This window comes from Jaculus jaculus, chromosome 10, assembly GCF_020740685.1.
Source record: "Jaculus jaculus isolate mJacJac1 chromosome 10, mJacJac1.mat.Y.cur, whole genome shotgun sequence".
NCBI lineage: Eukaryota > Metazoa > Chordata > Mammalia > Rodentia > Dipodidae > Jaculus > Jaculus jaculus.
The window spans coordinates 100271070-100298613 of NC_059111.1; the positions used below are offsets into that span (position 1 = coordinate 100271070).

Here is a 27544-nt window from a genome sequence, read left to right on the forward strand (position 1 = left end):
TGGTGGCACATGCCTTTAATCCCAACACTTGGGAGGTAGAGGTAGGACCATACCTTGAAAAACCAACCCCCCCACCCATACACACACACTAGGACTGCTTGGGAAGCCAAGGTAGGAGAGTTTCTGTGAGTTCGAGGCCAACCTGAGATTATGTAATGAATTCCAGGTCAGCCTGGGCTAGAGTGAAACCGTACCTCAAAAAAACCAAAATAAGAGCCGGGCGTGGTGTCGCACGCCTTTAATCCCAGCACTCGGGAGGCAGAGGAAGGAGGATCGCCGTGAGTTCAAGGCCACCCTGAGACTACAGAGTTAATTCCAGGTCAGCCTGGACCAGAGTGAGACCCTACCTCAAAAAACCAAAAATAATAATAATAATAATAATAAGGGCTGGAAAGGTGGCTTAGCAGTTAAACGCTTGCCTGTGAAGTCTAAAGACCTCGGTTCATGGCTCGATTCCCCAGGACCCACATAAGCCAGAGGCACAAGGTGGCTGGTGCATGTGTCTGGAGTTTGTTTGCAGTGGCTGGAGGCTCTGGCACGCCCATTCTCTCTCTCTGCCTCTTTCTCTCTCTGTCTGTGGCTCTCAGATAAATAAAAATAAATAAAAATGAAACAAAAACAAGAAACTATTACTGTGAACACTGGAGTGTGTTTAACCAGCCCCCTTCATATATGCTTAATAAAGAGTGCAACCCCAATTAACTGAAATACAGTGAGAATTTTTCCATACTTTATGAGGGAGTAATATTAAACTAAACATTTTGGCCGGGCATGATGGCTCATGCCTTTAATCCCAGCACATGGAAGGCAGAGGTAGGAGGATCGCTGTGAGTTCAAGGCCACCCTGAGACCACATAGTGAATTCCAGGTCAGCCTGGGCTAGAGCAAGATCCTACCTCAAAAAACAACAGCAGCAGCAGCAACAACAAACACTTTGGGGTCGTGAAGATTCAGGTTAGGTGGACCGTTGCCTGAATTTCTCTGTGTTACCATTTCTGGGTAAAGGATGATAATACATTTTAGAGATAAGTTTTGGCAGTGATAGATACACAAGAAAAATTTTAATTGTTAGTAAACTAGAAAATCAGTTAACCACAGCATTATTTGAGAACATAATTAAATTTGTACAGCAAAGAAAAAAGTGGTTAGGGTGTTAATGTAACTGTACTGTTAATTGAATTCTGTGGTATTTCACTGCTGTCATACTGCATCTGTTTGATGAGTGAAAAATCCAAAAATGATATGATTGAGTTAAGGATCAGAGGACAAAATTATTGCATAAATTTTGTATGTGGGTAGCTTGGAATTTTCAGATTTTCTTCCACTGGAGGAGGAAAACTTAAAATGAATCTTCCTGAGTTTGTATTAAAAAAGGAAGTCATGGGCCGGAGGGATGACTTAGACATTAAGGTGCTTGCCTGCAAACCCAAAGGACCTAGATTCCCCAAGACCTACATTAGCCAGATACACAAGGTGGCACATGCATCTGGAGTTCATTTGTAGTGGATAAAGGCCCTGGTACACCCATTATCTGTCCTTTCTCTCTGACTGTCTCATAAATTAATTAATTTTTTTTTAAAAAAGGAAGTCAGTTATACTTTGTAGAATTTTTTTTTTCCCCAAGATAGGTTCTCATAATTGCCCAGGCTGACCTGGAATTCATTATATAGTCTCAGGGTGGCCTTGAACTCACAGCAGTCTTCTTACCTCTTGTCTTCTAAGGGCTGAGATTAAAGGAACTGAGTTTGATCCCCCCCAAAAAACATAAAAAGCCATACATGCCTGTAATCTAAACTCTAAGGAGGGCAGAGATAGGAGGAGGCTCCTTGATCAGACTGAAAAACTGACAGTTCAGTGAGGTGCTAGCTCAAGGAAATAAGGCTCCTCTGGATTCTGAAAGTATGCCTGTGGGGTTTGTGCAGTGTGCATGCACACACACACACACACACACACTACACATTCTATCCTTCAAAACACTTAATTTCAGAGTCATTAAAAATAGTATTTTAAGGTCTGAGGAGATGGCTTTGTAGTTAAAGGTACTTGCTTGCGTAGCCTGCTGGCCTAAGTTCAGTTCTCCAGTACCCATGTAAAGACAGATGCACAAGTGGCACATGCATCTGGAGTTAGTCTGCAGTGGTAGGAGGCTCTGTCTCACCCCCCTCCCCACATAAAATATTACTTATTTATTTGAAAGAGAGAGAATGATGGATGGGCATGACAGGGCCCTAGCCACTGCAAACAAACTTCAGATGAATGTACCACCAAGTGCATCTGGCTCACATGGGTCCTGGGGGGAATCAAGACTGGGTCCCTAGGCTTTGCAGGCAAGTACCTCAACCACTAAGCCATCTTTCCAGCAGCAACAACAAAAAAATTGGTTTTGTTTTTATTTTTTGTGTTTCAAGATAAGGTCTTGCTCTAGCCCAGGCTGACCTGGAACTCACTATATAGTCTCAGGGTGGCCTTGAACTCATGGCAATCCTCTTTCCTCTGCCTCACAAGTGCTGGGATTAAAGGCGTGCACCACCACGCCCAGTTTAATTAAATGAAATATTTTTTTTTTCAGCTGGGTGTGGTGATGCACACCTTTAATCCCAGTACTTGAAAGGCAGAGGGAGGAGGATCTCTGCAAATTTCAGGCCAGTCTGGAATTACAGCGGGAAGTCCAGGTCACCCTGGGCTAGTGTGAGATTCTACCTGGGGGGAGAGTTTCAAATGTACATGCGGACACACATACAGTGAGCTAGGACCCCACATTTACCATCTATGTGCCAAAATGTAAACATTATATATATGGTTTTCACTATACAAAAAAATCAAAACAAATCCAGGTGTGGCGATGCACACCTTTAATCCCAACACTCAGGAGACTGAGGTAGGAGGATCACTGTGAGTTCAAAACTATCCTGAGACTACATAGTGAATTCCTGCTACGCCTGGGCTACAATGTAGAGTGTTGGGATGTGCACCCACAACATTTCACTCTCCCTGTTCATGGCAGTGTCTGTCTGCAGTTATTTCACATTTCTAGTTTTGTCTGTTCTCTGACTGGGAAGCCAGTGCTAGGAGATAGTCATTGGTTCTGGTTCTCTTCAGAAAGCAAGGGCAGTTGCAGGTGCTCTAGTGATAGCTTGCAGGCCGGGTGATTATAATTAGCAATATATGGAGACCTTTTGGCGCATTTCTTGACTAAAGCAGTTGTCTTTGTTGGAGCTGATACCAAACTACAGTTATCCATGTCTTCATGGTTATCTAATGTTTAGGGGTCAGGTTCTTTGTTATTCTGTGTGAGGTGCTCATATGATTCTTTTGCAAATGGAGTCAATTTGAATTGTTGAAGACCTGGCCACTGAAAACCTGTGTGTTGTTTATAAGTCTTTTGAAACTGGAAATATTTTCTTTCTATGAACTAGCATTTTATGGAATTTTTTTTTTTTTTTTTTGAGGTAGGCTCTCAATCTAGCCCAAACTGATCTGGAATTCATCATGTAGTGTTAGAGTGGCCTTGAACTCACAGTGATCCTCCTACCTGTGCCTCCTGAGTGCTGGGATTAAAGGTGTGCACCACCACACCCAGCTAAATTACTTTGAATGCTTCTGATATATTAATATTGGACAAAAATTGACCCTCATTTATTAAATTCAACTCTTAAAATTACACAATCGAAGTAATTATAGACTATGTAATATTATTGTACCTATTTGATATGTTATTGAATACAATTATAGTCAATTTTACTGAAATACAATGCAAGTATCGGTGTAGTGGTTCATGCCTTTAATCCCAGCATTTGAGAGACTAAGGTAGGAGGATTGTTGCGACTTTAAGATTAGGCTGGGCTACAGTGAGCGCTGTCTCATATTTATTTATTCATGTATATGTGTGTGTGTGTATATATATGGTATTTCTTTTCCTTTTCATATATCAGAGAAAGAGGGAGGGAGAGAGAAAAAGAGAGAATGGGGGCACCAGGGCTTCCAGCTACTGTAAACAAACTCCAGACACATGCGCCTGCTTGTGCATCTTGGCTAACGTGGGTCCTGGGGAATGGAACCTGGGTCCTTTGGCTTTGCATGAAAACACCTAACCGTTAAGCCATCCCTCCAGCCCAATATATGTAAGAGCCATGGTCAGGCACGTCTTTAAACCCTGCACTCAGGAGGCAGAGGTAGAAAGAGCCTTGTGAGTTCAAGGCCAGCCTGAGACTACAGAGTGAATTCCAGGTCAGCCTGGGCTAGAGTGAGACCCTACCTCAAAAAAGAAAAGGAATATATATGTCCACATATTTGATATGATTAATATATATGTAGCGGTGTAGTAGAAGTGATACTAATCCTTCTTTTTTTTTTTCCCATTCACTTTGAACCAGAAGAAGCTTGTTCATACAGAAGACCCATTTAATGATGAGCATCAGGAGAGACAAGAAGTGGAAATGTTGGCTAGGAAGTTTGAAATGAAATATGTGAGTATTATAAGTGTTGACCTAGGTAATTTTATCCTGTTGGCCTATTTTTCTTTCTGTGGTAGTTGGGAGGACCTATAAATATCAGTTGCTTACTAGATAGTCAGCCTGATAAGTTGGTGACTGCTGTGGTAGTTGGCAGCACTTATTATAGTCTTGGAGTCCAGGCAGTTTGTTTAATGCATATCATCGCCAGTCCTTATAACAAAACTCCAAGGTGAGTAATAGTGACCTCGTCTTGGACACATGAAGAAACTGAAGCTTTGTGCCCAAGGCTAAGTGATTTGATTTATGGTCACATAGTGACCAGCACATCCAGTTCTGTCTAGTTCTAACTTTGCTCCCTTTCCACTGGTATGGGAAAACTGCTGCTCTCTTGGTGTAGCTGGTTTGTTTTTTGTTTTTAAACTCGCAGCAGCCCTCCTACCTCAGCCTCTGGAGTGCTGGGATTGAAGGCATGCACCACCACCACACCCAGCTCTGGCTCCACCATGACTCTTAAATCTTTAAGAGAATGACGGTGTCGATTTTCTAGGCCCTTTGGATCATACTTACAATGTACATGAAACATGTTTGTTTGTTTAATGGGTTTTCAAGGTAGGGTCTCCCTCTAGCTCAGGCTGACCTGGAATTCACTCTGTAGTCTCAGGGTGATCTCGGACTCATGGCAAGCCTTCTACTTCCGCCTCCCAAGGGCTGGGATTAAAGGCATGTGTCACTGTGCCTGGTTAAATATTTTTATTTGTGAGACAGAGAAAGAGGCAGAAAGATAGAAAGCGAGAGAATATGGGTGTGTCAGGGCCTCCAGCCACTGTAAACAAAGTCCATAAGCACCTTGTGCCTCTGGCGTACGTGTGTCCTGGGGAATTGAACCTGGGTCCTTTGGCTTTGTAAGCAAGTGCCTTAACTGCTAAGCCATCTCTTCAGCCCCTATGAAACTTGTTTTGAATGTTATACTGTTTATCTTAAATATTCATGTATATCCTGTATTCTGTGTCACAATTTATGAAAAATAATTTTAATTGTTAAGTTGCTTAATATTTTTCTTGAATTTTTAATATAATTGACTCCATTCTTCTTCCCTCCCTGTGATTATTTTATGGATTTAAGTATCCTTGTCACTTTGCTGAAACATACCTTAGTTGAGAAGGAAGACTGTCCCTTTCCTGGTCCTAGTCTATGAGCACTGAGAAACAACCCACAGAGATGGGCCATCAGTTTACTCTGCCCCTGCTGTTCCTGTTATCCTCACAGTGCAACTAGGAATGGGGGAGAGAGATAAATAAGAAAATAGAATGAAATTTGTGTCAGGTTCTGGGCTACTCTTTACCTGCAAATGGTATCCTTTGGGTGAAGTTATTTTATTCTTTAAAAAAATTTTTTTTTCTGATTTTCATTTTAGAGACAGAGAGGGACAGACAGAGCAAGTGAGAATGGGCGTGTCAGGGCCTCTAGCCATTGCAAATGAACTCCAGATACATGTGCCACCATTTGCATCTGGTTTACATGGGATATGGAGAATCAAACCTGGGTCCTCAGGCTTCATAGGCAAGTGTCTTAACCACTAAGCCATCTCCCCAGCCCAAATTGTTTAAGCCACAGTTTTCAGATTAGTGAACTAAGAGGTTCAGGATTTTTCAGAGATCCTTCAGGTTTTATATTCTGTGGCTGTTTAATAAAACCAATGAGCTGCTATTTTAATAGAAGAAATAACCAAAAATTTTACACTAAATTGTAATGTGTTTTGTATTGTTTAGCTTTTTTTTTTTTAAAGAGAGAAAGAGAGAGAGAATTGTGTGTGTGTATGTGTTTGGGTATGCCAGGGCTTTCTGCCCCTACAAACTGACTCCAGATACATGTACCACTCTGTGCATCTGTGTTTTTTTTTTTTTTTTTTTGGTAGATATTGTGGAATTCAACCTGAGCCATCAGGCTTTATAAGCACCTACCTTAACTGTTGAGCCGTCTCTCCAGCTCTTGTTTGGCCTTTTTTTTTTTTTTTAAATTTTTATTAACATTTTCCATGATTATAAAATATATCCCATGGTAATTTCCTCCCTCCCCACCCCCACACTTTCCCATTTGAAATTCCATTCTTCATCATATTACTTCCCCATTACAATCATTGTAATTACATATATACAATATCAACCTATTAAGTATCCTCCTCCCTTCCTTTCTCCACCCTTTATGTCTCCTTTTCAACTTACTGGCCTCTGCTACTAAGTATTTTCATTCTCACACAGAAGCCCAGTCATCTGTAGCTAGGATCCACATATGAGAGAGAACATGTGGCGCTTGGCTTTCTGGGCCTGGGTTACCTTTGTTTGGCTTTTTGAAACAGTCTTTCACTTTATAGCCCAGGCTGGTTTAGTGCTGGTTTTCAGGCATGAGCCTGAAAATGTAATATGTTTTTATTTATTTATTTGCTTGTTTGTTTGTTTATTTGCAAGCAGAGATAGAGAATGGGCATGCTAGGGTCTCAAGCCACTGCAAATGAACTCCAGACACATGCACCACTGTGCATCTGCTTTACATGGGTACTGGGGAATCAAACCCAGGTCATTAGACTTTGCAGGCAAACGCCTTAACTGCTGAGCCATCTCTGCAGCCCATTGTTTTAAATTAAAATGTAATCTTCTGGGATTAACTTTATTATTATGTATGAATCCTAAAATAGTGTTTATTTTGTAGGAGATACACATTGGTTTAATTGTATACTAAATGGTATGTTTACATGAAAAATAAAGAATGCCAGTTTTTTCCTTTTATTGTATTGCTCATCTGCGCAATCCTGCTTTCTAGACAGGTAGCATTCTAGGTGAGTTTTAGATAGATTATGTGACTATCTGTATATAATCTATTCTGTCTCTCCCCCTTTTTACACATATTACAGAATGCTTGCTATATTTGCTTTATCATATAGATTTCCCTTATCAGAACAAAGAGCTATAGTGCTCACTCACAGTCTATCTCTGCACCGCCCCCCATGACCTGATGTTTCATAGAACAAAAATACATGATTTAAACAGTCACCACATGATTTGAGTTATATTTGAAAAATTGTTCTTAGGCAGGTATGGTGATATATGCCTTTAATCCTAGCACCCAGGAGGCTGAGGCAGGAGGACTGCAGATTTGAGGATATTGAGGGTTGACAGTATAGTAAAGGAGAGAAGGCTCAGTGGTTAAGACACTTCCCTGCAAAGCCTAGGGTCTTGGGTTCAGTTCCCCAGGACCCATGTAAAGCCACATGTACAAGGTAGAACATGCATCCAGAGTTTGTTTGCAGTGGTTAGAGGCCTGTCATGTCTGTTCTCTCTGTCTACATCTTTCTCTCTCAAATAAATAAATAAATAGTTTTGTTTTTCAAGGTAGGGTCTCCCTCTAGTCCAAACTGACTTGCAACTCACTATGTAGTCTCAGAGTGGCCTCGAACTCATAGTAATCGTCCTTACCTCTCCCTTCTGAGTACTGGGATTAAAGATGTGTGACACCATGCCCAGTAAATAAATAAATAAATAAGTAAGTAAGTAAGAGCAATAAAAAGAGCAAGAAAGGGCACACCAGGGCCTCCAGCCTCTGCAAACAAACTCCAGATGCATACACCACCTTGAGCATCTGGCTTACATGGGTACTGGGGAATCAAACCTGGGTCCTTTGGCTTCTGTTTCATTAATTTGGACCCTAATCTCTATTATTTCTTCCCGTCTACTGATTTTCGGTTTGCCTTGTTCTTTTTTCCAAGGCTTTAAGGTGAAGCATTAGGTCATTTACTTGTGACTTTTGTAATTTCTTAATATAGGCACTTAAAGCCATAAATTTTCCTCTTTGGAGTGCCTTCATTGTGTCCCAAAGGTTTTGGTATGTTGTGTTCTCATTCTCATTTAATTCTATGAATTTTTTGATTTCCTCCTTGATTTCTTCATTGACCCATTCATCATTTATTAGTGTATTGTTTAGTTTCCATGATTTTGGTCATGCCCTAGAGCTTTTCTTGCCATTGATTTGTATTTTGATCCCATTGTGATCAGATGGAGTGCAAGGAATTATTTCAGTTTTCCTGTATTTGTTAAGATTTGTTTTGTGTCCTAATATATGGACTATTTTAGAGAATGTTCCATGTGCTAAAAGAATGTGTATTCTGCAGGATTTGGATGAAATGTTCTGTATATATCTGTTAGGTCCATTTGTTCTATGACTTTATTTAATGCAGGTGCCTCTGTGTTTATTTTTTGCAGGGATGACCTGTCAATTGATAAGAGTGGGGTGTTGAAGTCACCCACTACAGCTGTGTTTGGTGTTACCTGTGACCTTAGTTCTAGTAGCGTTTGTTTGATGAAGGTGGAAGCCCCCCATGTTAGGTGCATATATGTTTAGGATTATAATGTCCTGTTGGAATGTGCCTTTAATCAATATAAAGTAACCTTCCTTATTTTTCGTAACTAATGTTGGACTGAAGTCTACCTTGTCAGATATTAGGATAGCAACCCCTGCTTGTTTTCTAGGCCCATTTGTTTGAAACACCGTTTTCCAACCTTTCACCCTAAGATAGTGTCCATCCTTTGTAGACAGGTGAGTTTCTTGGAGGCAACAAATTGAAGGATTCTGTTTTTTAACTCAGTCTACAAACCTATGTCTTTTGGTTGGGGCAGTGAGACTGTTGACATTAAGAGTTATTTATGAAAGGTATATTTATTTTTGCCATTTTGTTTTGTTTTGTAATTCTTCTGGTTTTACCTTTGTTCTTGTATTAACTAAGCTTCTGCCTGCTTCTGTGGTCTCTAGATGCTCTGGATCTCTCCTACTTCTCTGCTCCAGTTGATAATTTCTTATACACCTCACTTTTTAGTAGAAGAGTTATTTTGCTGAGGGTTTTTTTTTTTTTCTCCTGCCTTTCCTCCACAAGCTGGGTGTGGTGGCACACGCCTTTAATCCCAGCACTCGGGAGGCAGAGGTAGAAGGATCACTATGAGTTCAAGGTCACCCTGAGACTGCATAGTGAATTCCAGGTCAGCATGAACTAGAGTGAGCCCCTACCTCAAAAAACAACAAACAAACAAACAAAAGTAAATAAGCTTTATAACAATGGAAGAGGGAAGTCTTAAAGGAAAAAGAATTCCTAACTTAAATTGTAATTTTATTATATTTTCATATTACAGTTACCGATTCTAATCACTTGCTATGTTGAGCCCTTTAAAATTTTTTTTTTAATTTTTTTTTTGTTCATTTTTTATTTTATTTATTTGAGAGCGACAGACATAGAGAGAAAGACAGAGGGAGAAAGAGAGAATGGGCGCGCCAGGGCTTCCAGCCACTGCAAACGAACTCCAGACGCGTGCGCCCCCTTGTGCATCTGGCTAACGTGGGACCTGGGGAACTGAGCCTCGAACCGGGGTTCTTAGGCTTCACAGGCAAGCGCTTAACCACTAAGCCATCTCTCCAGCCCGCTTTAAAATTTTTTTAAATTTATTTTACAGAGAAAGAAGGAGAGAATGGTGTGTCAGGGCCTCCAGCCACTGCAGATGAACTCCCCTTAACCTTAACTGCCAAGCCATACCTCCAGCCCCGTTGAGCCCTTTTAATAGTGTGGCCTCTTTGAGCTAAATACAGTCTCTTCAGCTTTCTTAAATCCCTGTGGAACTGTCAACAGATCCACTGTTTTAGGGCATTTGGGACCAAGTGGTGATTATAAAAGTCTGTGGACAGTATCTTTGTGATGTCTCCACTGGCTCACTGACTGCTCTTTTCCTTTCTTCCTTTCCTCTTTTCTTCTTTTTTTGAGATAGGGTCTAGCTCTAGTCCAGGCTGACCTGGAATTCACTCTGTAGTCTCAGGCTGTCCTCAAACTCACAGTGGTCCTCCTACCTCTGCCTCCTGAGTACTAGGATTGGTAGGTTGAAATCAACATAGATATAAAGAGGTAAGTTTGAGGCAGACCACTCTGACAAATTGAGAAGCTTTGTAACTGAGGTTCCCACCCTCAGTTATAAGACTGGAATCTTTCTTATTCATTTAATGCCATATTGCTCCTTTTACCACAAGTGATCAGTGGTCATTGTTGGTTAATAGTTCCACTCACTATTAGCTCAAGACAGTGGGGTGTCCTGCACCAGAATATCTTGTTTGTTTGTTTCCAGTTTACTATTGTGTAATCATTCTGCATTGGCTGAGATACTGACATCAGGTTCGGCAGGTACTAATGACTCAGTAGGTAATAGTCTCTGAATCACAGTGATCTAATATCTAGAGAAATCACTTTAAATGGAATTCATTTTATACATAGCAAAGTTCACTATTTTGGGGGGGGATAAATTGGAAATAGCATGTAAAATATGAGCAACTAAAAAGATTTAGGAAAAAAAAACTAATAATGTTGCAGGGAGTATTCTTGCTAAAGATGCAGGAAAAGAAAATTCAAAGCTTGGCTTGGTAGCACATGGCTTTAATCTCAGCAGAGGCAGAGGTAGGAGGATCACCATGAGTTTGAGGCCACCCTGAGACTACATAGTGAATTCCAGGTCAGTCTGAGCTACAGTGAACCTTACCTCGAAAACAAACAAACAAAAAAGAAAACAATTCAAAATGGCTCTGTGTGGGTGAGAAGACACTTTGCTAATAGAAAATTGTAATGTTTTAAGAGCCGGGTATGGTGGCACATGTCTTTAATCCTAGCACTGTGGAGGCAGATGTAGGAGGATTCTGTGAGTTCAAGACCACTTCCTGTGAGACTACATAGTGAATTCCAGGTCAGCCTGGGCTAGAGTGAAGCTTTACCTTGAAAAAAAAAAAGTTTTAAATTAACATTGTATATGTTACTTTTTGGTAGTTACCAAAAGATTGCTTCTCAAGTGGGCTTTGTGGTACAGGCCTTTTATAAAAAACATGCCTCTTTTTTTATTAACAACTTCCATGATTATAAAAAATAACCCATGGTAATATCCTCCCTCCCCCCACTTTCCCTTTGAAACTCCATTCTCCATCATACCCCTTCCCCATCTCAATCGTCTCTCTTTTACTTTTGATATCATGAACTTTTCCTCCTCTTACGATGGTCTTATGCAGGTAGTGTCAGGCACTGTGAGACCATGGATATCTGGACCATTTTGTGTCTGGAGGGCAACATGCCTCTTACATAAAAGCTAAACTCATCTTGTTACCATACAAAGAAAACTGATAAACTCCAGTGCATCAGGGAAAAATGAACCGATAGGTGTAATAGAGATTGATTTATTACACGCTTCTGCAAGGCCCTCTATGGCTCAGTGTTGGCATGTTGGCAAGCAAAAATTTTAGCGCTGCTTTCTCTTTTCTCCCTCTTTTTCTCCTCTCTTGCATCTTCACTCTACATTGTACTATCTGACTTTCTCTTCCCTACCCCTAACTATAACACCAAAAGAAACATGGTTGGATACTGTTACAGTGATGCTTAGAAAATATCACTGAGGGGCTGGAGGGATGACTTAGTGGTTAAGACATTTGCCTACAAAGCCAAAGGACCCAGGTTCGATTCCCTGGGACCCACATTAACCAGATGCACAAGGTGGTGCATGTGTCTGGAGTTTGTTTGCAGTGGCTAGAAGCCCTGGCGTGCCCATTCTCTCTTTCCTCTCTCTTCCCCCCTTTTTCTCCATGTCAAATAAATAAATAAATAAATAATATTTTTTAAAATGTATCATTGAGGGGCCTCGGGAGGTGGTTTAGAGGCTAAAGGCTCTTGATTGCCAAGTCTGGCTGGCCCAGGTTCAACTCCCCAGCTACCCACATAAAGCCAGCGACCCTGGCACACCAATAGAAACACACACACACACAAATAAAAATGTTTTTTTTAGAAGCAGGGTATGGTGGTGCATGCCTTTAATCCCAACACTTGGGAAGCAGAGGTAAGAGGATCTCTATGAGTTCAAGGCCACCTTGAGGCTGCATACTGAATTCCGGGTCAGCTGAAGCTAGAGTGAGACCCTACCTTGAAAAATCAAAAAATAAATTTTTTTTAAGGAACATATAATTGAATTTTAGTTTATAAATTTAAGTATCCAAAATGGTCCTATAAACTTAGCTAATATACTTGTTTTAATACTGCCATAATAAATCTGCTTGCTTATTTAAACTACTTATCCCAAGCTCATACAGAACCTTCAAAATATATGAAACATTTTATACATTGAGATATAATGAAGTTTTTTTAAAATTTTTTTGTTTATTTTATTTATTTATGAGTGGCAGACAGAGAGAAGGAAGCAAAGAGGGAGGGAGGGAGGATGGGCATGCCAGGGCTTCCAGTCACTGTAAATGAACTCCAGACACGTGCGCCCCCTTGTGCATCTGGCTTACGTGGGTCCTGGGGAATCAAGCCTTGAACCAGGGTCCTTAGGCTTCACAGGCAACAGCTTAACCACTAAGCCATTTCTCCAGCCCAAAGTTTTTTTTGAGAGAAGGAGAATTGGCATGCCAGGGCTTCAGCCACTGCTGTTGAACTCCAGCCATGTGTGCCTCCTAGTGGCCATGTGCAACTATGATCTTGCCTTACCTTTGTGCATCTGGCTTATGTGGTCTCTGGAGAGTCAAAACATGCTTCCTTAGGCTTCACAGGCTTTAACTGTTAAGCTATCTCTCCAGTCCATGCATTTTTATACTGTGATCAGCCAGGGCTGCCAGAGAAAGGTATAACCTGAAAATGGAATCTACATGAGCTAATCTGGTTTGTCATTGTTTAATTTAAATTATTTTTATTTAAAAAGAATTATGGGGTTCAGGCATGGCAGCATACACTTTTAACCCCAGCACTCGGAGGTAGAGGTAGGAGGATCACTATGAGTTCGAGGCCACCCTGAAACTACATAGTGAGTACCAGGTCAGCCTGGGCTAGACTGAGACCCTACCTCGAAAAACAAAACCAAAAAAAAAAAAAAACCCAACGAATATTAATATGAATCATATGAAGTTGCAAGTATAATAAAGAAGACCCTTGTGCCCACTACCCAATTTCTCCTAGGGTATAACTTACATACCTCCATAAAAACAAAAAACAGACATCAGCACGCTACACTGCTGTGCTAACTAGATAACAGACCGTATTCTGACGTCAGCAGTGGTTAAATAGGCTTGCTTTTCACATTCTTATGTTGTTGCAGTCAGCTCCGCATTGCGGCGACACAGCTTATGGGGGGAGGGGTTGTTCCAGGCCAACTGGGTTCAGGGAAACACCACCAGTGGTGGAAGAAGCGGGCTCACTTCCGTAGATCCAAGCAGAGAGACGTCATTAAGCAGCTGGCACCAACAAACCAGCAGGCACGGACTGCCGAAGTTCAAGCTTACGAGTGTACCTAGCAGGGCAGGGCTCAGATCTGCCCCCAGTACACCTTAGGGCCGTACCCCGTGTTACGCCCCCTCTTAGTAGGAATCTACCGGCTATAGACTGAAGTTGCAAGCTCATTTTTTGGGGGGTTGGGAGTTCGATGTAGGTTCTCACTGTAGCCCGGACTGACCTGAAATTCACTACATAGTCTCAGGGTGACCTCGAACCCACAGCAGTGCTCCTACCTCTGCCTCCCTAGTGCTGAGATTAAAGGCGTGTGCCACCATTCCTGGCTTTTTTTTTTTTTTAACACAAGTTCTAAAAAAAATTTTGTTTTAATTTGTAAGGAGAGAGAGAGTGGCACACAGGGCCTCTAGCTACTGTAAATGAACTCTAGATGCATGTGCTATTTCCTGCATCTAGTTCTACATGGGTCCTGGGGAATTGAACCTGGGTTGTTAGGCTTTGCAGGCAAATGCCATAACTGCTGAGCCATCTCTCCAGCCCTGCAAGCTCAATTGTAATAATACATTTATGGAGAGGTGTGTTTCTTGGAGGCAGTAAACAGAAGCATCCTGCATTTTAATCCTCTCTGCAAGCCTGTATTCTGCATCTATTGAGATGATCATGTGATTTTTGTCCTTCAGTCCATTTATATAGTGTATTATACTTATCAATTTGCATATGTTGGACCATCCCTGCAACTTTGGCATAAAGCCTACCTGGTCAGGGTGAATGATCTTCTAATGAAATCTAATAATACATTTAAACCGTCACATTCAAACTTCCACATATGTCTGTGTATATAATTATACGGCACTTAAAAGATTATTTTATTTATTATTTATTTGATGTACATAATATATATGGTATGGTATGTGTGGTGTGTATAGTGTGTGCATGTGTATGTGTTGATGCAGTGCCCTGTAGCAGCTGGCGGAAGACATTGAGTGTTCCCCTCCCAGCATTCACCCACTCTTTGTTACAGAGTTTCTTACTGATTCCAGAGCCTCAGAGATTCTCTAGTCGCCACTCCCCACAGGACTGGGGTTACAGATATATGTGGCCACGCCTAGCTCTTTACATGAGTTCTGGAGATTTGAACTCAGATGGGCTCAGGTTCTCTGGTTGTATAGGAAGTGCACTTAGCAGCTGAGCCATCTCTCTAGCCCTAGCATTGTTTTTTTTCAAGGTAGAATTTTATTTGAATCCGACTAACCTGGAATTCACCATGTAGTCTCAGGGTGGCTTTGAACTCATGGTGATCCTCTTACCTCTGCCTCCTGAATGCTGAGATTAAAGGTTTACTCCACTATGCCCAGACTCTAATTTTTTCTTTTAATTTTTTGTTTATTTGAGAGCGACAGAGAGAAAAAGAGGCAGAGAGAGAGAGAGAGAGAGAATGGGCACATCAGGGCTTCCAGCCACTGCAAAAGAACTCCAGATGCATGTGCCACCTTGTGCATCTGGCTTATGTGGGTACTGGGGAATCGAGCCTTGAACCGGGGTCCTTGGGCTTCACAGGCAAGCCATCTCTCCAGCCCATTCTAATGTATTTTATTCAAAAATAGTTCTCGTATAGTCCTCATCCACTTTCCCCAGCTGTAAAGTTCTCCATTCATATAATACATTCCTTGTAGCTTAAGATCCAACATTGCTGCATTAAAGTCCATACATTTGGATTTTACTAGTTTCTTTGAATATACCTTTTCAGCTCCTAGATCCTATCTAGATTACCAATCTCATTTAGTCATTGTCTCCTTAGGGTTATCTAGACTGTGACTGGTTTTCAGATTTTTCTTGGTTTTGATAATCATGACAACTTTAAAGAACTGAACTGGCCATTTATTTTGTAGACTTTCCCTTGATAATGGATTTGTGTAAGATTCTTCTCATGACAGGGCTAGGGTTACAAGCTTTTCAGAGGAAGATCTCAGAGCTGAAATGCAATTTTTTATCCCATCATATCAGGATATGTGCCGTCGATGTGAATTAATCATAATGTTGACTTACCTGACAGAAGCAATTTTGGCAGGTTTTCCAGTGTAAAGTTACTTTGTTCCCCTTTTCCTATTCTCTCTGCAAGCAAATCACAGGAGACTTAAGTCTCCCACACACAGCTTATCTACAGTACTTTTGCATTCTTTTAACAGATCTTTAAAGTATATGGAAATAGCACAATACTAAATAAGTCTTAATGTATCTCTTCTTTGCAGGGTGGGAAACCCCGTAAACACCGGAAGGATCGGCTGCAAGATTTAATTGATATAGGCTTTGGCTATGATGAGACAGATCCATTTATTGATAACTCAGAGGCTGTGAGTAATGTATCTTTTATCTGGCAGCATCTGGTGGTAGATGTCAAGGCAAAGTAACTTCAGTATTTCATGCGAATGAATGTTTTTACCTGTGGTTTTTAAAGCCCTGTTTTTGTTCCTTAACAATTTTTTTTTTAAAGAGAATACTGTAGAATTATAAATTTTGAATGTTGAATTGATTCATGGTAAGTTGTTACTATACTGCTATGGTAGGCCAGGTTTTGGCAAAGTTTCTATCCAAGTGGTAAATATTTTAGACTGTGGGCCATATGGTGTCCATTACAGCTTCCTTGCCTTTGTAGCATGCGGCCAGTCATCCAAGTATGTAAGTGAACGTGTGTGCCAGTGTTAAAATGAAGCTTTACTTTAGACTCAGAAAATTAATGGTAATTTTCATGTGTCACAAAATAATCTGCCCTTTTTTTTTTTTTTTTTTAAAAACTGCAAAGTTTATTCCTGGCAGGCAGGGTTTAGTTAGCAGATCATGTTTTACCAACACAGTACTAGACCATCATTTGTCACACACACATGGGGATAAAGTTCTAACCAAATGCTGAACACCATTATTTTAATGGTTCTCAATAAGGGCTGACAATATTGGTATACTTATCATAAACAACATTTGCTGATTTAGAATTTCTGGGAGAGAGGCTTTAACAGAGATATTTGTCATTGGATTTTTTTTTGTGGTTTTATTTTTCTTTATAAAAAAAAAAATCAGTTGTAGTGAATCAGCAGTAAAGCATAAATTGGTATGAAGTATAAGACCCCAGAGGTCTCCTCCCAAGAGGTAAAGATTACAAAGCTTCTTAGGTAGTTGTCTAGAAGTTTCTGTGTATAACCTTTATTTGTTTGTTTGCATATCTGTGTGTGCCAAGGTTTCTTACCTGATACCTTCACCACCCTTTGTATTTGGCTTTACATGCATGGTGAAATCCAACCTGGGCCAACAGGCTTTGCAAAAAAGTACCTTTAAGCACATCACCCCAGTTTCTACCACCACCCCCGATTTTTCTTTCTTTTTTTTTTTTTTCCTTTTTTTTCATTTTCAGTTTCTTTTATTAACAACTTCCATGATTGTAAAAGTTATCTCATGGTAATACCCTCCCTCCCCCAACTTTCCCTTTTGAAACTCTACTCTCCATCATATCCCCTCCCTCTCTCAATCAGTCTCTCTTTTATTTTGATGTCATGATCTTTTCCTCCTCTTATGATGGTCTTGTGTAGGTAGTGTCAGGCCATTTTGTGTCTGGCGGAGCACATTGTAAGGAGTCCTACCCTTCCTTTGGCTCTTGCATTCTTTCTGCCACGTCTTCCACAATAGATCCTGAGCCTTGGAAGGTGTGATAGAGATATTGCAGTGCTGAGCACTCCTGTCACTTCTTTCCAGCACCATGATTTTTTTTTTGAGATAGGGTCTCACTCTAGCTTAGGCAGACCTGGAATTCACTATACAGTCTCAGAGTGGTCTCGAATTCTAGGCGATCCTCCCACCTCTGCCTCCTGAGTGCTGGGATTAAAAGGTGTGTGCCACCACACCAGGTTTCCCTCCCCATTTTTGAGGTATGGTCTCACTCTAACCAAGGCTGTCTGGAACTCATGGTGATCCTTCTACCTCAGCTTCCCAAGCATTGGGATTAAAAGCATGCAATGCCCTACTCTGTATGCTCCTTAAAAAAAAAATTAATTTAATTTATTTATTTATTTGAGACAGAGAATGTGAGAATGTGCATGCCAGGGTCTCTAGCCATTGGAAATGAACTTCAAATGCCTGTGCCACCATGTGCATCTGGCTTACATAGGACCTGGAGAATCGAACTTGGGTCCTTAGACTTCATAGGCAAGTGCCTTAACCGCTAAGCCATTCCTCCAGCCCTCTGTCTACCTTTTTAAAACATGAACAGAATGCAGGGCCTGGTGGTGCATGCCTTCAATCCTAGCACTCAGGAGGCAAAGGTAGGAGGATTGCTGTGAGTTCCAGATCACCCTGGACTAGAACAAGATCCTACCTCAAAAAACAAAACAAAACAAAAAACAAAAAAACAGAAGGCAGGCATGATGGAACATGCCTTTAATCCCAGCACTTGGAAGCAGAGGAAAGAGGATCCCTGTGAATTCAAGACTACATTGAGGCTCCATAGTGAATTCCAGGTCAGCATGGGCCACCCTCAAAAAACAAAAAAGCAAAAGTACAAGAGCAGGGGCCCTGGAGAGATGGCTTACCTGTTAGGGCACTTGCATTTAAAGCCTAAGAACCCAGGTTCGATTCTCCAGGTCCCACGTAAGCCAGATGCACAAAAGGACACATGTGTGCGTCTGGAGTTCATCTGCCATGGCTGGAGACCTTGGTGACCCATTCTGTCTATCCCTCTCTCTGTCTCTAATAAATAAAATAAATAAAAATAAATCAGAAAAAAGAACAAGAATTAAAATATAATCATTATACATATTTTAAATATTGTCAGGCTGTAAAGATGGCTCATTGGTTAAGGCACTTGCCTGTGAAGCCTAAGGACCCAGGTAAGATTTCCCACTACCTACATAAGCCAGATGCATAAAGTGGAACATGCATCTGGAGTTCCTTTGCAGTGGCTAGAGGCCCTGGCACACCCATTCTCTCTGTCTGCCTCTCTTTCAAATAAATAAATAAACAAAATGTTTAAAAAGAGCTGTAAGTAGTTATGGCACATGAATTTATCCTAGGTAAGGTGTTTGTTCTTCCATGTTTGCACACATATTAGAGTAATCTAATCTCAAGAATTCTGATACCATGTGCAATGCCTAGTAATTACTTGGGATGTGTAGAAAGCAACAATGTGCCAGGTGTGGTGGTTCATGCCTTTAATTCCAGTACTAGGGAGGCAGAGATAGAAGGATCACTGTGAGTTCAAGGCTAGCCTGAGACTACATAGTGAATTCTAGGCCAGCTTGGGCTAGAGAGAGATCCTACCTCAAAAAAGAAAAAAAGAGAAGCTGGGCATGGTGGCGCATGCCTTGAATTCCAGCACTTGGGAGGCAGTGGTAGGATGATCACTGTGAGTTTGAGGCCACCCTGAAACCAACATAGTTAATTTCAAGTCAGCCTGAGTTAGAGTGAGACCCTACCTCGAAAAAAATAAAAATAAAAAAGAGGGATGGAGAGATGGTTTAGTGGTTAAGGTGCTTGCCTGAGAAGCCTAAGGACCCAGGCTCAACTTTTTAGGTCCCACGTAAGCCAGATGCACAAGGTGGCACATGCATCTGGAGTTTGTTTGCAGTAGGTAGAGGCCCTAGAGCCCCCATTCTCACTCTCTCGCCCTCTCTATCTCAACTAAGTAAAAATTTTTAGAGTTTCCTTTTAAATAAAGGGAAAAAAAGACAGAAAGCAACACTAGTTAACTATTGTAATACCCACAAGTTATTGTATCTTTAGCATGTTGCTTGGTTGAATATATGGTAACAAGTAGAGTTTTATACTAACTAGTAAGAAAGCAGTTGGGTAGAATTTTCAGCATTATATAAGCTAGATACCCTGCCATGTTTCTAAATTATTTGTGATATCCTGACAAAGCTTATCACAATGGCAGTGCCCTTTTAGCACAGACCCTTCCTATTACCAGAAGGGTTACTAACCAATTGGTCAGGGCATAGACTATTTTAAGTCTTGACTGCCATTTAGAATCAGTGCAGATGTCTGAGTTTCTATGGTTTGTTGTTGTTGTTGTTGTTTCTAGTTCTATATTGGTTTTTAATTCACCATGTGACTAAGAACAAGTTTATTTATTTTATATATATATTTTTTTAATTTATTTGAAACTGAGAGAAAGAAGCATGGGGCGGGGGGGGGGGGAGATAGAGAATGGGCTCATCAGGGCCTCCAGCCACTGCAAACGAACTCCAGCTGGATGCACCACCTTGCATCTGGCTTACATGGGTCCTGGGGAATTGAATCTAGGTCCTTTGGCTTTGCGGGCAAGTGTCTTAACTGCTAGGCCATCTGTCTAGCCCAAGTTTATTTTTTAATTACAGACAATAAACCATGATAATTCCCCCCACACTTTCCCCTTCACTCCATTCTCCATTATATTTTCTCCCCCTCTCAATCAGTCTCTTTTATTTTGATGTCATCATCTTTTCCTCCTATTATGACAATCTTGGGTAGGTAGTGCCATTCCCTGTAAAGGTCATGGATATCCAGACCAGTTAGTGTCTAGAAGAGTGCATTGTAAGGAGTCCTACCCTTCCTTCGGCTCTTACATTCTTTCTACCACATCTTCTGCAATGCACCCTGAGCCTTGGAAGGTGTGATAGTGATGTTTCAGTGTTGAGCACTCCTCTGTCACTTCTTCTCAGCACTATGGTGCCTTCTGAGTCATCCTAAGGTCACCGCCATCTGAAAAGAGAAGCATCTCTGACCAAAAGTGAGAGTAACATTAATTTATGGGTATGAACATTAAGAAAACTGCTTACTGGGCAGTTTGGTGAACACAACATATGCATTTAGCCAGATAGCAGCAGGCATTACACCACTAGGACTAAGGACTTTTCCCCATCATGGATTTTCAATACCAGGGATGTATTCCCTCCCATGGAGCAGCCCTCTCGTCTAATCAGAGAGCAGTTGTTTCCCCCCTAACAGATGTGCCGCTATTGCACCTGTTGGCTCAGTTGGCCTGGCTGGCCAAACTTAAGGCTTACTGTGTCCACTGTTGTTAATTTCCACTGATGACTTCTCTGTTGCCCAGGAGCTATAGCTTTTTCCAGCTTTCTATCAGTTGGTCTACACAGAGGAAGTTTTCAGCTCAGCTCCAGCAGGATTTCTCAATGATCTTGCAGCCCAAGTATGTGGAGTCTTCAGCAATAGCTTCTTACCCTCTATTCCTGGTAGGAAACCAAGAGCCTCAGCAATGGCATGTAATGTTTTAGAGGCATCAGGGACCTCTCTGGCCAACGGTGCACTGGAACATATCCCATCCCTGGCACTGAAAATTTTCTAGTACTAATCTGTGGCTTCTGGATGCTCCATTGTCCAAAAAAGTAGTTTCCACATGACTTATTCACACCCTCTTAGGTTTTGATTGACTGTACCTTCAATTTTCTCTTACTCAGTCTCTCACTCTCTCCCCCTGACCATACTTAGGTCTTTCCACCCCCAGTAATCTGTCCTACTTACTTATATACAATACCAGCCCTTAAGTCCTTCCCTCTCCTCCCTACTATAGCCCCTTTCTAGCTTACTGGCCTGTGGTACGGAGTTTTAGTCCAACTCTCATACAAGTCCAAACATTTGTAACTAGGATCCATGTATGATGTAGAACATGCAGTGCTTGGCTTTCTGGGCATAGGTTACCTCACTAAGTATAATCCTTTCCAGATCTATCATTATTTATTTATTTATTTATTTTTGGGGTTTTTTTGTGTGTTTTCCAGAAAAGTTTTATTTTATTTTATTTTTAAATTTTTATTTTATTGACAACTTCCATAACTATAGACAAAAAAACATGATAATTCCCTCCCCGGCATTTTTGTTTTTTTGAGGTAGGGTGTCACTGTAGCTCAGGGTGGCCTAGAACTCTCAGCAGTCCTCCTACCTCTGCCTTCCAAGTGCTGGGATTAAAGGCGTGTGCCACCATGCCCAGCCAGATCTATCATTTTAAAGAAGCAATAAAACTAGGAGTTTTAAGCCAGGTGTGGTGGCACATACCTTTAATCTTAGTACTCGAGAGGCAGAGGTAGGAGGATTGCCATGAGTTCTAGGCCACCCTGAGTCTACATAGTGAATTCCAGGTCAGCCTGGGCTAGAGTGAGACCCTACCTCAAAAAACAAAACAAACCAAAAAAAAAGCTATAAAAATACAATATAGATATAGCTAAAGATACAAGTGTATTTATCTTATCTCACAGGTTGTCAGAATAAATGCTGCAGAATGTTTTCATTTTTAATTTTTCTCTTCTCACATTACTACCTCACGTGTAGATATTCCTGGCCCTTTCTGTAAGAGTACAGAGATCTTTAGAGCAGTGTATCTACTAAAGCAATAAGAAAGTAGCACCTCTCCTTTTTACCTCCTGGGAAATGGAACCAGGGTCCTTAGGCTTCTCAGGCAAATCACAAAGGTATTTTACCCAGCCCCATCAGGCTTTTTATATGCAAGTCCCTTTATCTACTGAGCCCACTCCAGCCCTCCTGTAAACATGTAAGCTCTTTTATCTACTTAAGATTGGCCTTTGTTTAATGTTTTGCTCTTTGTCCTTTTCCACTAGATGAAATAACAATAAACCTTAAAATACAGATTTTGAGGACATAATCTGATCTAGTTTGAAGCCAGCTCTCAGCATAATACCTGACTCTTTACATCCTTAAATATGTGCTGGTCTAATGGGAAGTTATTTTTCTGCCACCCCACCTTTATTTATTTATTTATTTATTTATTTATTCATTCATTCATTCATTCATTTAAAGCATCTGTTGTTCAGGCTGTCCTGGAACTCATTCTTTAGACAGACTGGCCTTAAACTCATGGCAGTCCTACTACCTCAGCTTCTGAGTTCTGGGACCAAAGGCATGTGCCACTGGCCATTTCCCTTTAAGATGTGCTCTTTTTTTTCCTTTAATTTTTGTTTTATTTTTTATTTTAGAGAGACTGAATAGGCAAGCCATGGCCTCGGCCACTGCAATTGAACTCCAGATGCTTGCGCCACCTAGCGGGCATAGCAACCTTGTGCTTGCCTTTTGTGTATCTGGTTTACAATAGGATCTGCAGTCCAACATGGGCTTCATAGGCAAGCACCCTGACCACTAAGCAATCTCTCCAGCCCTCATTTTCTTTTCTTTTCTTTTTTTAAATTAATTTATTTAGTTGAGAGAGAAAAAGAGGCAGACACAGAAAAATTGGCACACCAGGGTCTCTAGCCACTGCAAACGAACTCCAGACACAATATGCCACCTTGTGCATCTGGCTTATGTGAGTATTGGGAATTGAACCTGGATCCTTAGGCTTCATAGGCAGGTACCTTAACTGCTAAGCCATCTCTCCAGTCCCCTCATTTTTTTAAAACTACTTAAAAATGTGGGGACCCTGGAAGATATGTCAGTCAATAAAGAGCTTACCATACAAGCATAAAGAACTGACTTCAGTTCCCCAGCATCTATGGAAAACCATATGTGACAGTCTGTACTTGTAACTGTTGTGTCTGGCTAGCATGGGATCTGGAGCAGTAGAACAGGAGTTCTTAGGCTTCATAGGCAAGCACCTTAACTGCTAAGCCGTCTCTCCAATCTGTATCTGGCTTTTCATGGGTGCTGAGGAATCAATCCCTGGCCAACAATCTTTTCAAGCAAGTGCCTTTTACTGTTGAACCTTTTCCTCAGATTCCCCCCCCCCTCCAGGGCTGGAGGGATGGCTTAGCAGTTAAGACATTTCCCTGCAAAGCCAAAGGACCAACGTTTGATTCCCTAGGACCCATGTTAGCCAGATGCACAAGGCGGTGCATGTGTCTGGAGATCGTTTGCAGTGGCTGGAAGCCCTAGCGTGCCCTTTTTTTTTCTCTCTTTCTCTCTCCCCCCTCCCTTCCTCCCGCTCCCTCTTTCTCTCTGTCAAATAAAAATAAAATAGTAAAAAAAGAAATTTTTATTTACTTATTTATTTATTTTATTTTTTTGGTTTTTCCAGGTAGGGTCTCACTCTAGCCCAGGCTGACCTGGAATTCACTATGTAATCTCAGAGTGGCCTTGAACTCATAGTGATCCTCCTACCTCTGCCTCCCAAGTGCTGGGATTAAAGGCGTGTGCCACCACGCCCGGCTAAGATTATTTTTTTCTAATTCCATGAATATCCTTATTGCAGTCTATCCTCTGATATTATTTTAAATTAACAAATAGTGTTCATATTTATGGGTTACAATGTAATGCTGTGATAATACATACATTCTGTCATGATCATGTGATCATGGTAATTTGCCTGTTACCACAAACATTATTTCTTTTTGGTGAGAATATTTACAATCCTAGCTGTTTTGTAGGGAGGGTCTCACTCTAACCCAGGCTGACTCAGAGCTCACTTTGTTAGCCCAGGCTGGCCTTAAACTAATGACAATTCTACCTCAGCCTTCTGAGTACTGCGATTAAAGCCATGCACGACTACACCCAGCTCTCTTTTGAAACATATACATCACTATTAACTGTAGCCACCGTATTATGCAGTAGAGAATCAGAATTTATTCTTCTTACTTAACTGTGACTTTGAATCCATTGACCATTATCTTCCCTCTCCCTTCTTGCATCCAGCCTCTGATATCTAACAAAGGCCTCTGCCCTCTGAGCCCAGCTTGTTTAGAGTCACATACAAGGCATAGTATGGTGTTTGTTTCTCTGTGCCTGGCTTATTTCACTTAACATAATATCCTCTAACATGACAAAATTTCCTAGGTTATTTTTTTAAGGCCAGATAGTATTCTGTTGTAAGTGTAGTACATTTTTAAAATCCATTCATTTACTGATGGACACTTAGGTTGTTTCAGTAGCTTAGCTGTAAATCAGGTTGCCATGCGTGTGTCAGTGAAGCCAGAAGCACAGGATGTCTCTTTAGCCTCTGTAGTGTGTTCCCTTGGGAGTGTACCTGGTAGGAGGCTGTTGGGTTTTCATTTAGTATTTAAGAAAGATACCACAGTGCATGTTTTTTTTTTGACCGATTATAGACAATAGAATATATCTGACACTTTTTAAATCTAGTATGACGAATTAGTTCCTGCTTCTCTAACAACAAAATACGGAGGCTTCTACATCAACACTGGCACCCTGCAATTTCGCCAAGCTTCAGATACTGAAGAAGATGATATTGCAGACAACCAAAAGCACAAGCCACCCAAGGTGAGCTTATCTGGCATTTCACCTCTGAAGATAACTGAATTATTAGGATATGCTTTTTTGCTAATTTGGTTTTGTTTTTGGCATTTTGGTGATTGAGCCTAATACTTTACATACACTAGACAAGTGCTCTACTACACCCTCAGACTAGGATTTTGTTTTATTTTTTTCAAGGTAGAATCTCACTCTAGCTCAGGCTGACCTGGAACTTCTTTTGCTGTCCCAAGTTGGTCTCAAACTCTGTGTGGATCCTTCTTCTTCTGCCTCCTGAGTGCTGGTATTAAAGGTATCTGCCACCATGCCTGGCTCAGGATAAACTTTTTTAAGATTTTTATTTATTTGAGAAAGAATGAGTAAGACAGAGAGACAGGGATAATGGACATGCCAGGCCCGTCAGCTGCTATGAACAAACTCCAGATGCACGTACCACCTTGTGCATCTGGCTTACCTGGTTACTGGGGAATTTAACCTGGGTCCTTTGGCTTTGCAGGTAAGCACCACTACTAAGCCATCAATCCAGCCCTTTTTCTAAATAAAAAAATTTTTTTTTAATTGTTTGACAGAAAGAGAGTGGGCACACCAGGGCCTCCAGATGCTGCAAACAAACTCCAGATGCATGTGCTATCTTGTGCATCTGGGTTATGTGGGTCTTGGAGAACCGAACCTGGGTCCTTTGGCTTTGCAGGCAGGTGCCTTAACCACTTAACCATCTTTCCAGCCTCAAGCCCTTTTGACACTGCAAATGAACTCCAGATGCATGGACTTGTACATGTGGATTTTTGTTGATATTGGGGAATTGAACCTGGGTTGGTAGGCTATGTAAGCAAGTGCCTTTTTTTTTTATTTGGTTGCATGTGTGTTGTCCTCATGTGAGCACCAGGACTGCTTGCCACTGCAAATAAAGACCAGATGTTTGCACCACTCCTGGCATCCAACTCACATGAGCGGCTGGGAACTGGGCCAGCAGGCTTGGCAAGAAAGTACCCGTTTAACCATTGAGCCCTCTTCCCAACCTGGCTAATGAATCATAACTACATTTAAAAATTATGCACTTATATTAACATTCTCTTTTAACATTCTCTGTATTTTTTTTAATACTGCCATAAGGATACAGTTAAACATCTAGGATACATTAAAATTTCTTATAGAAGAGTTAATTACCATTACATTTCCTAAGATCTATTTTGTAACAGCTTCTTAGAATTGCATGCATTGTATTTGAGAAGAATGTGCATAGGCATTTCCTCATATGAGTTTCAATGACCTAAAGACCAGAATTGCCAAAATACTTAAAGTGCGAATTCAAATGCTCTGCCAAAGAGAACTTAATGAAAACCATGGGTGAACATGGTTATGGATACCAAGAACTTGCAGTTTTAGCAGATCATTCTGACAAACACTAAAATGTAAAAAAAAAAAAAGAGAGAGAGAGAGAGAGAGAGACTGCAACCTGCACCTATAATTCCAGCACTCAGGAGGCAGAGGTAGGAGAATCATCATGAGTTCAAGGCCAGTTTAGGATTAGAGAGTTTCTGGTTAGACTGGGCTACCATGACACTTTACCTCAAAAAAGAGAGAGAGAAGGGACACTTCTGGGCATGGTGGCACACGTCTTTAATCCCAGCACTCAGGAGGCAGAGGTAGAAGAGTTGCTGTGAGTTTGAGGCCACCCTGAAACTATGTAGTGAATTTCAGGTCAGCCTGGGCTAAAGTAAGACCCTACCTCAAAATCAAAACTTAATAATAAATAATAGAGCATCAGGCGTGGTGGCACACACCTTGAATCCCAGCACTCTGGAGGCAGAGGTAGGAGTATCACCGTGATTTCGAGGCCACTCTGAGACTACATAGTGAATTCCAGGTCAGCCTGACTTAGCATGAGACCCTACCTCAGAAAACCAAAATAAATAATAATTGAGGGTTGGAGAGATGGCTTTGTGGTTAAGGCATTTGCCTGCAAAACCCAACGACCTGGGTTTGATTCCCCACTACCTTTGTAAAGCCAGATGCACAAATAGTGTATGCTCTGGAGTTCATTTACAGTGATTGGAGGTTCTGGCATGCCCATTCTCTCTGTTTCTGTCTCTTCTTTTTATCTTGCAGCATGCAAAGAAATAAATAAACTTAAAAAAGTGATACTGTGATAAATGATGTATTTCTTTTTAATATTTTTACAGGTTCCCAAAATAAAAGAAGATGATATTGAGATAAAGAAACGGAAGAGGAAAGAGGAAGGGGAAAAAGAGAAGAAGCCAAGGAAAAAAGTTCCTAAACCACTGGGGTACGTGAAGTTAAACCTACTAAGGGGATGAGTATCAAAATGCAAGTTTAACAAAACAAACAAACAAACAAACAAAAAGATACAAGTTTTTCCTTTCTTTTTTTTTCTCGAGGTAGGGTTTCAAACTATCCCAGGCTGACCTGGAATTCACTATACAGTCCCAGGTGACCTTCAACTCATGGTGATCCTCTTACCTCTGCCTCCCAAATGCTGGGATTGAAGGCATGTGCCACCATGTCGGCTAAGTTTTTCCTTTTTGAAAAATAAATTCACCACTAATTAGTTCAGCTTAATTAGGTGTAATTTTATATAATACTTGCAAATATTAATGACCTG

General features: G+C 41.0%; 1 protein-coding gene across 6 annotated transcripts in view; it reads left to right on the forward strand.

Annotated features, from left to right (window-relative positions):
• The window catches only part of Ubn2 (ubinuclein 2), a 108516-nt gene that overhangs the window by 5717 nt on the left and 75255 nt on the right, over positions 1 to 27544 (forward strand). For all 6 annotated transcript variants that reach the window (XM_045159943.1, XM_045159946.1, XM_045159944.1 and 3 more), the window contains exons 2-5: positions 4374 to 4466; positions 15981 to 16082; positions 24793 to 24930; positions 27105 to 27208. In XM_045159943.1, the coding sequence (XP_045015878.1) occupies positions 4374 to 4466; positions 15981 to 16082; positions 24793 to 24930; positions 27105 to 27208 (437 nt within the window). The remainder of the gene's footprint in view (positions 1 to 4373; positions 4467 to 15980; positions 16083 to 24792; positions 24931 to 27104; positions 27209 to 27544) is intronic.